The sequence below is a fragment of the Larus michahellis genome, chromosome 1 (assembly GCF_964199755.1).
Source record: "Larus michahellis chromosome 1, bLarMic1.1, whole genome shotgun sequence".
Taxonomy (NCBI): domain Eukaryota; kingdom Metazoa; phylum Chordata; class Aves; order Charadriiformes; family Laridae; genus Larus; species Larus michahellis.
In genome coordinates, this window is record NC_133896.1 from 155176575 (window position 1) to 155190322 (window position 13748).

The 13748-nt window shown below is 40.1% G+C and overlaps 1 protein-coding gene across 3 annotated transcripts in view; it reads left to right on the forward strand.

Annotated features, from left to right (window-relative positions):
* The first annotated feature begins 7537 nt into the window (after positions 1–7537).
* GCC2 (GRIP and coiled-coil domain containing 2) overlaps positions 7538–13748 on the forward strand; it is a 31579-nt gene continuing 25368 nt past the window's right edge. For 2 of the 3 annotated variants that reach the window (XM_074560402.1, XM_074560412.1), the window contains exons 1-5: positions 7538–7671; positions 10125–10187; positions 10865–10949; positions 12005–12072; positions 12905–13009. In XM_074560402.1, the coding sequence (XP_074416503.1) occupies positions 7561–7671; positions 10125–10187; positions 10865–10949; positions 12005–12072; positions 12905–13009 (432 nt within the window). In that variant the 5' untranslated portion in view covers positions 7538–7560. The remainder of the gene's footprint in view (positions 7672–10124; positions 10188–10864; positions 10950–12004; positions 12073–12904; positions 13010–13748) is intronic. The other variant, XM_074560420.1, reaches the window with a different exon arrangement.

The following is a 13748-nucleotide window of genomic DNA, read 5'->3' on the forward strand; positions in this document are numbered from 1 at the left end:
AAAAAAGGCCCCAAAGAGTTCCTGCTTAACTGAGCTTGCACTCTGAACGCCAGAGGGAAAACAACACAGACTACAGCAGCTGGAGGAAAATACTGTCTTAGTCTCATGTAGCCTAGTTTAGTCCAGTTTAACACAGAAAATGTTTGCTGGGGCTATTTTTTCTTTGGTCTGTGCGGAGTTCCAAGGATTTAGTAATAAAAGCAGCTGACAACACACACAGTCCATTTCAGGCTACTGATTTAATCCAAATATCTAAAATGAACACAGTTCTCTGAAGAGCAGCAAAATCCTGCATCAAGTTTGTAAACAAACTAAAAGCTTCCTGTTAAATGTAAAGTTACATTGTCAGTTCCTGGTCCACCAATTTTCCCACAAAAATGCAGGAAACACTGGAACTAGAAATACGCATTTCCTACACTCATGCGAATGTAGGCATTTGAAGAGCTTTAGGTCAACAGAGATTCCTGCCCACAAATAAAGGATGTCTCAGTAAAATGACTACCTGAGAAAAAAGTCATCTGGCAGAGGCGCTGCTGTTCATTGCAGCAAGGCTAAATATCAGCCTGAGGAGCTTTCTGCTACTTGTTTGTTTTCTGTTTATGATTAACTTGATTTGATATCTTAGTATCCGCAGTATGAGGAAAAGGCGTTGCCCACTCTCTGATGTATTTCCATTCTCTTGGGTTGCTCCATGAAATCACGTGAGTCAGCTGAGTTTGCCAACCTAATCCTCATTCAGTGTCATAAGAGCCATCAGTAAACAGAAAACATGCTGAACTCAGTAGCTTGGTGACATTTTATGAGCGGTGCTGTACAAAAGGTCGTACAGATGACTTATTTGTTCCTCCTTTGAAATCTCTGAACCTATCAGAAGTGCAAAATGCTGACGGTGGACGAAGCCTGGTGCAAAATGGAGCTGCACAGTCACTGCAAGGATAGAGGCACCATATAATAAAGGGCCTGTATCACGTTTGGAAAGTCACCTTTGCTCTCAGTTCCTTAGGTAACTCTTCACCCAGCTGCAGTTCAGCTGCTCTGAAAAGCAGATAAAAAGTAACACGGGTCAGAGGTCAGAGTGCGGTCCTAGAAAAAAAAGGGGGAAAACAAACACTGGATGTGTGGTTACATAAAAATCTGGGTTTCTTATGCCATTGTTATTATCCTTACATATACACAAAGACAGAAATGTTAACCCTTACGACAAAATACAGCTGGCAGGAAGATAGAAAAGTGGGATGTTTCTGCTTTTTATGCTCTTTCAAGCTGCCATAGTTGAAAGAGGTCAACCTGTGGATTCAGTCATAATTTGCAAAATGTTATTAATTATACCAGTGAAAAAATACAGGGAACAGTGCATTGTTACCAGTGAAAATGATTGGATCTGTAGTTACCAGGACAGTCCGGGAAAGGGGTTAATAGGCTGTGTGCATCCCCCAGTGGGCCTGGAGACTACCATGGTTTGGTGTGTCAGTAGAGATGTGCATCTGCTTCTGGGTAGATGACTGGAGGGTGCCTACATCTAGAGCACCTTTAACTTACATATCTTTAGGTTTGTCAGTTGTTATGTACAGAAGAGCTTTAAATGATGTGTTACACAGAGATTGTTTACTAATACCAACATAAATTGATAAGAGGTTTAATTTATTTTTACATAAGATACTGTAAATCATTGAGCACCTGCAAAAGGAGATTGTACGTCTTCAGTGAATTTTTTTCAAATCAATTTAAACTATTGTCAAGTGACTCTGTTTACTATGGTGATAGAGCTCCATACAAAGCTCTATTAGATGTATGCCCTGAATAAGCACCTATGCCTTATTTTCATCCAGTTACCTAGATGCATGGTTTTACTAACCTTCTTACATAGGTGTAACTTCTTCTACGTCAGTTTAAAAAGGACTTGTGTCAGTTTACCTAATGTAATCCCACAGCAACTTCTTCAATGCTGCTTAGTCTCTTCTTTTATAAGACAGTGTACCTGTAGAGTTTTGATAGTGGAGAAACTTTGTTCTTCATCTCTAACAAATGTTTGAAAATCAGTGTTGATTAATACACGTTAACCGGTCACATGGTTCTGTTTTGTAGCTCTGCATTAAAAATACCAAAACAAATCCTCCAATGGCTATGACTTCCTGCTTTGATATAGACTTTTTAATAGGAACTGCTGTCTTAATTCTAGGGTAGTCACGATCATCCTTTAGCCTGACTGACTGTAGCAATGAGGGGAGTCATTTTCCTTTCACATGGAATGCAACCATTTGTGAAACAGAATGGAAGAAGCACCAAGCTTCAAAAAATTAAAGAAAGAGACAGGAGAAGGGAGCTGTTCTATCTTCTTAGCTAGCATTCAAAGACAGAGGGACGCTGCTTTCCTTTCCCCTAATTTTACTGTGTATGATCTGCTTCATTTTTTCTCCAGTTAGGAAACACACCACAAACGTATTTCATTTGTCCTATCCATATAGCATATGGACATCCTACCCTATAATATATTCATTGTATATGTTTTATAATGTATATGTCAACATGTTCACAAAGAGCCTTATCTTTACAACAAGGATTTTACCAGAGGTGCATTACCCCTGTATTTTAAGCCTGAACTGAAGCTTCCATTTTCCTCATGTCCTCGATGAGTGATGCAAGCCCTGTCTCAGCGCAGGCTGTAGGTGAGCCTAGAGGCACATTGAGAGAGAAAGTTAAGCCCTTCATACTCATAGGATGCAACTACGCTGACAGACCTAAAGCTCAGGCTGGATAACAAGGCTCTGCCTGCCCTCCAGACCAAGCACAGGCTTAGGCACTGTGTAGGTGGACCAGGAATGTTGTCATGCTGCAGCGTCCCACGGTTAATGTTGAAGAATCAAATTACTCATGGATTATTTTGCAGAAGGGCTTCGACACAGCCTGCTGCAAGGGCAGTTGGTGTTTATCGGCAGTGTGAGCTCAGACTGCCTTCAGGACTGTGTGAAGGCTCACAGTTGAATTATAGCCATCTACCATGACCGCGGAGACAGAGGGATTATGTCAAAAGCAAGCCACACTGGGTGCTTCTCTGGTACAGGCAGTGCAGGTATAGGACACCTAAAAATGAAGGTAACTAACTAATATCTTTATTTAATTGTTAAAATTGGGCCTCTTGATTCACAGTAACCTGTTATTGTATCAATAATCCTCACTGATCTATATTTGCTACTATCTCTGTGTGCAGTTATAAGGGCTTTCATGTTCTGTTAACAATGCAACAGTCTTTTATAGCCAGGCCCAACCCTAAGTGCTCAAACAAAATGTTAGTTTCCTTGTTGCACGCTAATCTTTCAACAGGCTTGGTGGGCTTTGCAGAGAAGTAATAGAACACCAAACTCCTCACCTCTGTTTCCTATTACAATTTAAGACAAGAATTAGGGACTACGTATATTATTTCTTTTTTTAATACCTAACCAAATTCTCCACACTCCAAGTAGTATTGAGATAAATACAAAGAACAGTACCGCCCTTGCACCTTATTTACTCAAATAAACATTCAGACTAGCCTCCCCTTTTGGACTTTCTTAACTTTTTCACTGTACCTGTACCCTCTACCATTCCATTCCAGTGGAAACCTACTGAACTTGAACCCAACCCAATAAAATGGCCATAGTCAGCCAAAGAATTTATGGTTCATTTGCACGGGGCAGGGATACTTTAAGCTTCCAAACAGAGAATAGTTAACATACTGTAAATTCATACCCTGCTTTCCTTTATACTAATTTGGCATGTAGAAAAGTCATAAAAGTAGCTCAAAGCAAGAATGCTGACTGGCCCGACATGGTTCACAAGCAAAAGAGTTTGTGATCTTCAGAACCTGTTGGAAAAGCAGATTCTACAGAGGCAAGTATTTAAAGCATCATCTCTTGTATGCTGGAAACACATTCCTCACTTGCAAAATTACAGTAATTTTCTCATTCTGTGCTCTTCAGAAAATTCCAGCAGGTCTAATAACTCCAGTGACAGTGAACAATAATTTGTGCTGTGCCTTGGTGTAAGAGTTAATCACAGCCCTGTGGGACTTGGCCTCTGAGTTGCAAGCAGGATGCAAAGCTTGTTATGCTCTGTCCCAACAAATCCCAAGACAAACATCTTGGCAATCTTGTTTTACATAAACAATGCTATTGAAAAAGACGAACTAATTATCTTTTACAAAGATAATAAAATTAGAGAATATATGGAGCATATAAATTATTCTTGTTTTTCTCACTTATCTTGTCCCAGATTAGCTGCATGCAATACATATCATCTTACTGGCTCCTTCTGGATAGGTAAGACGTACAATTCACAAACTGTTTAAGAAAATCAGGTAAGACTCTTGCAGGTACAAATCAACATTTTTTCCCATGAAATATGGAGCAGCTTGTACTTTACTGTAATAAACTGAAGCAATCAACAGACAAAATCCTCAATCTTTTTTCTTCTAGCTATTCTAGAAACTTTTTAAATTCTTCTACCATTCTCTAACCAGGACACTTTGCAATTGCTGTTGCAATTCAAGACCAGAATGAAAGACTGCCAAGACAATCTCAATTGTAAAATAGACCTAAATTCTGTTGCACAAAATGGTGGGAGGCAGGAGGTGAGAGTTGGCCCGTCTCTGTCAAATGCATAGCTCACAGGAGCAGGGAGCTTTATCAGGGGCTGAGTACTCACTAGCCACAATCAGTTAATTCCAGAAAGCCTGTGACGAGTGAGCGGGTAGTTCATTGTCTTCAACACAAACACATCGAAAAACCCTTTGTGTGTCTGCCTTGGACCACCTCCAAAATCAATTTCCTCATAGGCTAAGCCATGAAATGGCCCAAGAGCTGGATCACAACACGTGTTTTCTGGGGATAGGAGGAAAGAACAAATGTCGATGAAACATTGTTTTCTCTGGGGTTTTTGAAAAAAAGAAGGTAGGCTTTCCTATAGTGTTCTCTCCAGGCATCCAACTTCAATCGGAGACTGACCTAGTGTTGCGTGAAAAGGGGCAAAGCGGTTTTGGCAGAAGATAAACCCCCTTGCGTTCTAACACTCCTCACTGAGGTGGGAGGCTAGGTGCGGCTAGGTTTAAATTCTGAGTGATGCCCAATTCAGCACTATCAGTCCAATCGCGTTTAATATGTATTAAACTATTACGATTTGGATACACTAATAGTGGACTGCACCTTCAGTCTAGTCGTGCTCATGAACTAGCACGGCCACTCTCGAGTCTTTGGTCGCGTTCAGTGAGAAACCAAAACGACTAGCTACTTAAAAAAGTGCAGTTTATTTAAACAACAGATATATAGGTTCTTAGGATTGCCGGTGATAAATACACTGTCTGCAAAGCACGTGCAAATGAAAGTATTGTTACATATACAAAACGCGCGACAAAGTTATAAACGATATAGCCTGGCTTTAAATGTAGGAAAAGAGAGTCTCTAGAGAAATTTCTAAGTTTCCCGAGGAAGCACTCGGTATAATCTAAGTCTTACCCAAAGGCGTCCCTATGGGGGGGAAGAGAGGCTCAGCCCGTCGACTGATCCCAGAAGTCAGTGATGTAATTCTTTGTGATGGTGTCTTCCCTGGGTATCCCCCTCTCTCGGGCTATTTTTATACTATTTGTTATCTTCAAGGTGGAGTTTGAGTGACTTTAGTCATACATACTTTTATCATGATTGGTGTAAATTTCTCTCGCTTCACAATTAAAGGTATAGTTTACGAGAAATTCAGGGCGCAGACTCAAGAAGGAGTGGGCACACCTTGGAGGCGGGTAGCCTTCGGGATGGAGGTGTGTTTTGGTATTATAATGACATTATAATGAGCAAAGTTCGCACAAAGGACAGCATTTCATCAAAATTTGACAAAAAGTTGGCTCTGAGCATCTAGCGGGCAGCTAATTGGCAGCTTATCTGTTTCATGGTATCATCCCATTCCTGTATCCGCTATACATCATAAGGTAAAGCCACGGAATAATTGCATCCCGTCCCGTACCTCATGTAGCTTATCAGGGAACCACAGATGTTGTGTCCTTCATGCCAGCTGCGGCTATTTTCTACCTCAGAAGCCTCTTGATTTTATACTTTTCCTTAATGTGTGAACAATGCTGTACTTTTGTATTTTTTAGCCAATTTAGTATTTATTCCACACCTAGAAGGACAAAGCAGTGCAGCATGGCACAGTTTCGGGTCAACCCCTTTTGCCACAGGATGGTTTTTGAAGGATCGTATCTAGAAATGCTCTTCTTGAAGTTGTGTGAAACTCCCATGCTAGACCACGGCAGCGCAGGCCTAGGTACCCCATTCAGAATCTGACAAAGTGGATGGGGAAAAAAAAGAATCTATCTGTTTAGTGCCTTGTGGAGCTTCTAAAAAGTACAGTAATAGAAGTAATGGAAAAAGAGCTTCTTGCGGTTTGGTTAGGGAGATCTGTTCCTTGCCAGCAACCCCTGTGAGAGCATGGAACCATATGCTCCTGCTGCAGTTCTGTACCTGCATAGATTACAATATACAATAAATATATATAATGTACAGTGAATGCATTGGAGAGAAAAAAAAAAGGACAGGGAAATAATTTCTGAGGTACGTGTGAAGAACCTTTCTGCCTTTTGTCACTATTTGTCATTTGAATTTTAAAAGAAGAATGACTTGGAAAAATGCAATTTATTCTTCCAAGGGCAGCATTTTGACTAACATGACTCTCTTTTTTAAATTAAAATAATAGATATTCTCTCATGACACCATAATTAATTCAGTGATATTCAATATTTATCCAGTGAACGGTAAATAGAATAATATGCCTAGATTGTTTCTCCCAGGCAACTTCTCACTAAAAAACAATTTCTTATCACAAATTGCCAAAAATAATTCAGGCATTATCAAAGTGCATGCACGATTACAATAAAAAAATGCACGCACTGTTAAAGTAGGTATTGCTCTGCTCAAACACCTACCCAAACGGCCATAAAAATGTCTCTTAATTAAAAAAAAAAAAAAAAAAAAAAAAACAAAACCCAAAACCCAAAGATAACTACAAGCCTTAATAACTGGCTTCTGCTGTTTGCTCTGGCACAGTCCGTCATAGCCGACGTCCTGATCAACAACTTAATCCCTCTGTGCTTCCATCCAGATATCAAAAACAGGGTCTTAGATGCCTAAGTACCGGCCTGAGCACATACTTGTTCACCTCGTACTCTTTACGGTGACAGCGAGAGACACACCTGTCTAATAACAGTCTCCCCCGCACCGTAAGGCGCCCCTGCAGCAGTGCGTACCCCTAGAAGCCCTTCAGGAACAGAAAACGGCGGGCCGCAGCCGCGTTGCGGCCGCACCCCCTGCCCTGCGCCGCCTTTATGAGACGCGGAGCGCGGCCACGGCAGAAATCCTGTCAGGCGCTGTTTGCTCGGCAGGTTTGTTACCACAGCCCGCCCTCCGCGCGAGCCAGCCGTTCAACGGCCGCCGCCGCGCGGCAGGGGGCGGGGCCGAGCCGCGGTGGGCGGGCCTTAGATGATGGACATTCTTCCCACCCTTTCCGCCGGCTTACGGCTGCTGGCGTCGCCGGCGTGCGGCGATGACGGAGGCGGAAGTGGGTCGGGGAGGATGTAGCGGGGCTGACAGCGGCTGCGGTGGCGACGCTGCCGCCATCTCCCCGCCCCTGCGGCCGGCCGGCTCCGCCATGGAGGTAACGGGGACGGGGAGCCGTCGGTGCCGGGGGGGAGGAGGGGTTTCGGGGAGTCACCGCCAGCCCTGAGGCGGGCCCCGCCGCTCGTCTCAGGGCCCCGCCGCCGGCTGCTGTCCGTACCTGAGCTGCCTCCGTTCTGCTGGAGGTTCAGTGCCTCTCTTCGCTGAAGCCATCGCAGCTCAGAACGTGTTTGGATGCGGCGGCTCGGTGCGATGAGGGTTGGGGATGCCTTAGAAGTTGCACGCCGCTCGGGAAAGCGGTGTTGGTGATGGTCGTTACCGCCGCAGTTAGCGTCGGAGTCTAATACGTTGCGTTTCAGCATCGGTTAGGCTTTCTAAGGGTATAAGCTACTGCAAAAGTAAGGGGTAGATAGGAATTAAAATACGCAGAGCGTGCTAAACTGCGGCTTGGAGACACCTTAGTGTGGATAAAGTAGGCTTTAAGTAAAATAAATAAATAAGCATAGGTAAAGTATGGAAGCATACCCTGTTTTCAGAATGGTAGAATAGAAACCTGTGAATCCTTGCAGGATTCAGTGTTCATAGAATGGTTCGGGTTGGAAGGGACCTTAAAGATCATCCAGTTCCAACCCCCTGCCATGGGCAGGGACACCTCCCACTAGACCAGGCTGCTCAAAGCCCCATCCAGCCTGGCCTTGAACACTTCCAGGGATGGGGCAGCCACAGCTTCTCTGGGCAACCTGTGCCAGTGTTGTGCTTCGCAGTTTACGTACTGTCTGCTGGCTCGCAGCTCAGGTACACCTAATCAATGAAGAGCTTAGGTGTTTTTTTTAGTAACTCATTTTCCTTATTGGTCTAATTCAAATGTGTGAAGCCCTCTACACAAGCTGCTTTTGGTTTCTGTTACCAGACCAGCAAAACTGGATGTATGTCTTACATGATATGTGGTTCTGCCGCTGTGCGTGTTAGCTAAAAGGAGAGTAAAAGTAATTGTAGATTCATCTGACCTTACTGTTCTCTGGAGAGACATGTGCTACCATTTTCTAAACAGTACATGCAATTTGTTGTGCTTAATTATACTGTGTAAGCATACTGCTTGTAGCGACACTGTCTTGCTAATTGCAGTGCTGAAATATTAAGAATGTAAATGTTGACAAAGTTCTGCATACCAAGAAAATCTGAAACTTAAACTTTACAGCTTTTTTTTTTTTTACTGCCTTATTTATGTTTAACAAGCATATTATTTTCTGATAAGTTTGCTTTTGCCATCTGAAAAAAAACTAGCCCATGTGATACAGAGAGAGAGAGAACTAACTGCCTTTGTCCTTGGTCTGTACTTGAACTCATATTTCTAATGATGACCTTCCTTATACATGTATTGGCTGTTCTCTCTAAATTGTTAGTGATTCTCCATTCCAATAATGTTTAGATCCAGTTTGGTTTTTCCTTACTTTCTATTATAAGGGATATTTTTGTCAGAATAGACTACCAAAATAAAAGTGAAGGTATGTACTTATACATACACACAAACACCTAGATATATAAAAATACAAATGTTTTTATATATGCCCTTTCATTTTTATACACATATGATAATATGAAGGAAAAAGCAGGGTAAAGGTCAAAGCTTGGAAATGCTACCCTTAGTATATTGGAAGTGTCTGTTCTGTTTTCCATTGCTCCATCTTGGTTATGTATGTTTCCTTATGTTCTCAAGTATAAGTAAGCGTACCTCATGTAAACCACTGTAAAGTAACATAGAGTCTCCCAGACTAGTTCTGTGGAAGTTTACAATGCAAGGCATTATGCATTTATGTTACGAGTAGGGGAGCAGGGAGCCCAGAATTTGCAGAGCCTTTTCAAATAAGTTTGTCAGGCCTGCAGGTTTAAAAAAAAATAAAATAATAAAAATGGTGGGGAGAGGGTTACATCTTGTTCAAAAGAGCCCTCGCTTTGCAGAGTCTTTTCAAATAAATTTTTTAGGCCAACAATTCTAGCAATAACCAGTGTGTTTAAGAAAGATGAGGGATATATACAGTTCAGAAGTTCCCAAAGTTTGATTTAACTGCTACTCCTCTACAGGTGGTTTGTTTTTTTTTCCTTTGTTCATGCCTTGTTTTAATGAGTCTTTTAAAAACAAGACAGTGAGTTATGCTTTGTTTAAAAAAAAAAAAAAAAAAAAGATTTTTCAGTAGTGTATCAGTCTAGATGTCAATTCAGTAATGGAATCGTAAGATCATACTGGTTTGGAAGTCAGGGTTTTTTTTCCTGAGTTTTCTATTTTGCTGTTGTATTGCACTAATCATGATAGATCTCTACAGAATTTTTTTTCTCTTATCCTTCTGACTAGTCCTACAAATACAGTTTAAATTTTTTTCTTGAGCTTTCACTATATTCAATTATTCTTAGTGTTTGCAGACTTTCAGTTCGTTCTATCGGTAGTCTTACATTAAAAAGTTCAGTTACTGTAGATTGTACTTTATTTTGTTGTAGGTTCAAGATGCTGGGCAAGAGATGGTGGCGTCTTCTGTCACACCAGGATCAGGCAAATCAAAGGTAATCAGGCCTCACATATCTAATTTATTTGGATAGCAGTAGTTGAAAGAGTTACGGCGTAGCAATCAAGCTGTGACTAATAGGAAGACATAAAGGTATTTTTAAACAGTTTCCTGTTTTCTAGACTTCTTGAGAAATTGATTTATAAACACTAGGCTAAGGTGTTTTGGAAAACTTGGGGAGAAAAATCTGTTATTGATATGTTCACTTCATATTGTAACATTTGATAAAATATTAGTAGCATCCAGTTTTGGCAATACTCTGTTTCTTAATGTGCACAGATTTCTTTGCATATGTTGGAAGTAAATTTAAACAATGTCAATGCTAGGTCAGCATGCTATTTTCAAAACATTGTTCAAGTTATATTACTGAATTGTAACCCTTCCTAACTGAGGTTTCCTGTCTAACTGATGCTGCCCAGTTTCCTGTCTAAATGATGTGCTCTAGAATGATTTCGGAAAAGTACAGAATTAGGAGTAGTTTGCACTTGAATTGCACTTGAAATAACAAAATTGGATAACAGAACAGCAGTAACTTAGACTGTTATTGTTCTTGCAAATGTGTGGTAAGACAGTTTCTAAATTTTAATTCTTGGAAGTCTGATGCTAAAATGCCCTGTTTTCGGTTTACCTCTGGGTTAGAAGAAGCTGGTTTCTCTAATATGTACTTTTTTACAGCTGGACACATTGCCCAAAGAAGATCTCATCAAGTTTGCAAAAAAGCAAGTGATGCTTATGCAGAAAGTAAAGTCAAGATGTACAGGTACCTTACTGGAATGAGAACAATTTCTGCCTTAATGCTTGGTTCTATCTGACCTTTCCTAATATCACAGCATATTTTTGCTAGATAGATTTAAATTCTAGGCAAATAGCCTAGATTTTTTTTTTCTGCAATTTCACTGTTTTTTTTGTGGGAGAATAAGGACTTCAGTCCTTAGAGCAAATAAGGGGAGAAAAAGAAGCATCGCTTTTGTCAGATATTAAACTAATTTTGATCTGACAGTATGGCATGATGGAAAAATGTAGCTTGTGCAGGAGTTGAAGTGGGACTTGTCATTGTCTGTTCCCCGTGTCAGTTGCAGGGATACTTGTTGCTTCTTAGGAAGCAGATGGGAGGGGGACTGACTCCAATAGGTTTTTGCATAATTAGTACTGTTGTAGAGTACAATGGCTTCTTTAAAATAGTTAGCTACTTTATATTTGGTCATTCACTTCTTTAACAAGAAATTGTAAAATATATCAAACTTCTGTGTTAACCACCTAGGAGTATCCTGTATAAATCTGTGCTCTCTTGTGCTCTCCCTTTTCCTCCAGTGGCCCACTACTTGGACTGGTGTCACTTCCCTTTGTTTAGAGTTACAGTTACACTGGCTGCTGGTAGCTGCCCAGCAAAACAGTAAGGATAGGAATGGGCTATACTAGGCTTTTCCTAACTGGGGTTATTCATAAGATCATGTTCTTCTATCTGCTGCCTATTTTTAGACAACCAGTATGAACTGAATATCTTCTCTCTGGCTTAAATTGATCATGAAATAGATGGTGTGACAATCATCAAAAGAATTTCTGTCTGTTGTCCCTCTACTCAAACAAGGAAGCTTTGTTTCCTCAGGAAACCATGCTAAATGTCAGGACTGGAGAGGTAGTACTGAATGTTTGTTCTCTTTCCGTTAGGCCTGTCTATCATTCAGTAACAAAAACTGATGAAGTAAAAGATATCTCTGATTTGAATAGAAGTGTTGTTAGGCACTGGATTTACTAGTAATTTGCTACTGTGATGGAGCATCAACTCATGCTGTGAAATTTCTATACTTTTTTAAGAACTAGAGAAAGAGATTGAAGAACTCAGATCTAAAGCAGCTGCTGGAGGAGCTGATGATATTATTCAGGTAGGAATATGTAGTGTGTTTCTAATGTGTTACATAATAGCTGAAACACATCTACAGTCATAATCTGGTAAATATCTTTAAAACTGTTATTCAAATTGAATGTAATAAATTTTCAGGAATTCAAGACACTTCCTAAAATCCTTTTTTTCCTCTTCCCACCACATCCTTACTCCACTTCTCAGAAAACACTGTCAGTTCTGTGAGGAATAGTACAGAGTAGTGCAATTTCCTCAGCGAGACTTTTTCCTTGTATAGCTGGTTAGACAGGCTTTTGTTTATTTTTAGAATGACCACTGCGGAAAGACTTCAGCCATTTAGAAAACTTCTGAGACAGTCATTTGATGTGATCAGAAACGCATAATTAAAGTTGCATGTCACAAGAAATACTTTTAGGAAAGTAACTGGAATTTTTTTAAGTGGCAAGAACATCTGCCTTTCTCCAAGTAAGGGTCATAGCATGTGAAAGTGAAAATTGGTAGTGAGGAGGAATTCATCAACTGGAAAATTGTTTTTAATAATTTGGATGGAGATTTCTTTTCTACGGAAGTAAAGCTCCCTGCCCCCCCCCCACACACACACCTGGTGATAAAAAAAATTAGCTGATCAGAAACATGATTTTGAACAAACCCTATTACTCAACATCATTGTTTTAGTCTACATATTCCATATCTGTCATACTTGGGCTGAAAGTGACTTTTAAAATCAAACTGATCTATTTAATTGACAAAAAAAAGTCATGACCAATATGTGAGGTCCTACAGTTTGCAAAAATTATTTAGGCTTCCATTGTTAAGAAACCCTTATTTCAGTGATATTTCTCCCTTTAAATTAGGCTCTCACAGAAAGACTGGATGTTGTGCTTCTGGAAAAAGCTGAGAGTCAGCAGCAGTGTGTAGCTCTGAAAAAAGAAAATATTCAAAGAAAGCAAGAAGCAGAGGTACTGAAATAAGCAACAGAACATTACTAAAATATTTCAGAATTATGTTTATCTTTATTGTATAGTTTTGCTTGTTGTGTATTTCACTTTCATTTGAATCTTTTTCTTCACTTAGCTGTCTTCTGTTTTACCTTACAAAAAATCTAAAGGCTTTATATGTTAAAGCGTATTTTCTCTGTACCCTCTAATTTATAGTTTTTATAGCACTGACAATAAATATCAAATTCTTATATGCACCTTCTAGATCCACAGCTGTTCAAAAAGAATTCAGTCTGTGCACTAGTAGCCTACATATGTGATGGCTTCAGTCAATGAGCTCAGTCTTTCCATGGGAAATGCAAGGTTTACATTCAGAGATTCATAGGAAGGAGCCTGTCAGCCAAGGCATCTATATTATGTCAGTAATCTCAATTAATAATAAAGTGAAGCGTGAATTGCTTGCAGTTGATGAACATTGTTATATTCCGGGTACTTGAATTTGATACGCTAAAAGTAATTTGGTCTTTAATGCATTATCAGAATAGTTGCTAAAGTTGAGATGTCGTGACCATTTTGTGAAGTTATGCTCGTAAACGTGATTTAAGACTTAGTTTTCCTTTCTCATTCTGCAAACATTCTTGTACTCTTTGCAGTGTCTTCTGAATTGAGTTGTCCTAATATAGTTAGATATTTAAAAACTATATCAATTTCTAAAACTAAGGACCCCTAAATTTTCTAATTCATTTTTGTATAAACAGTT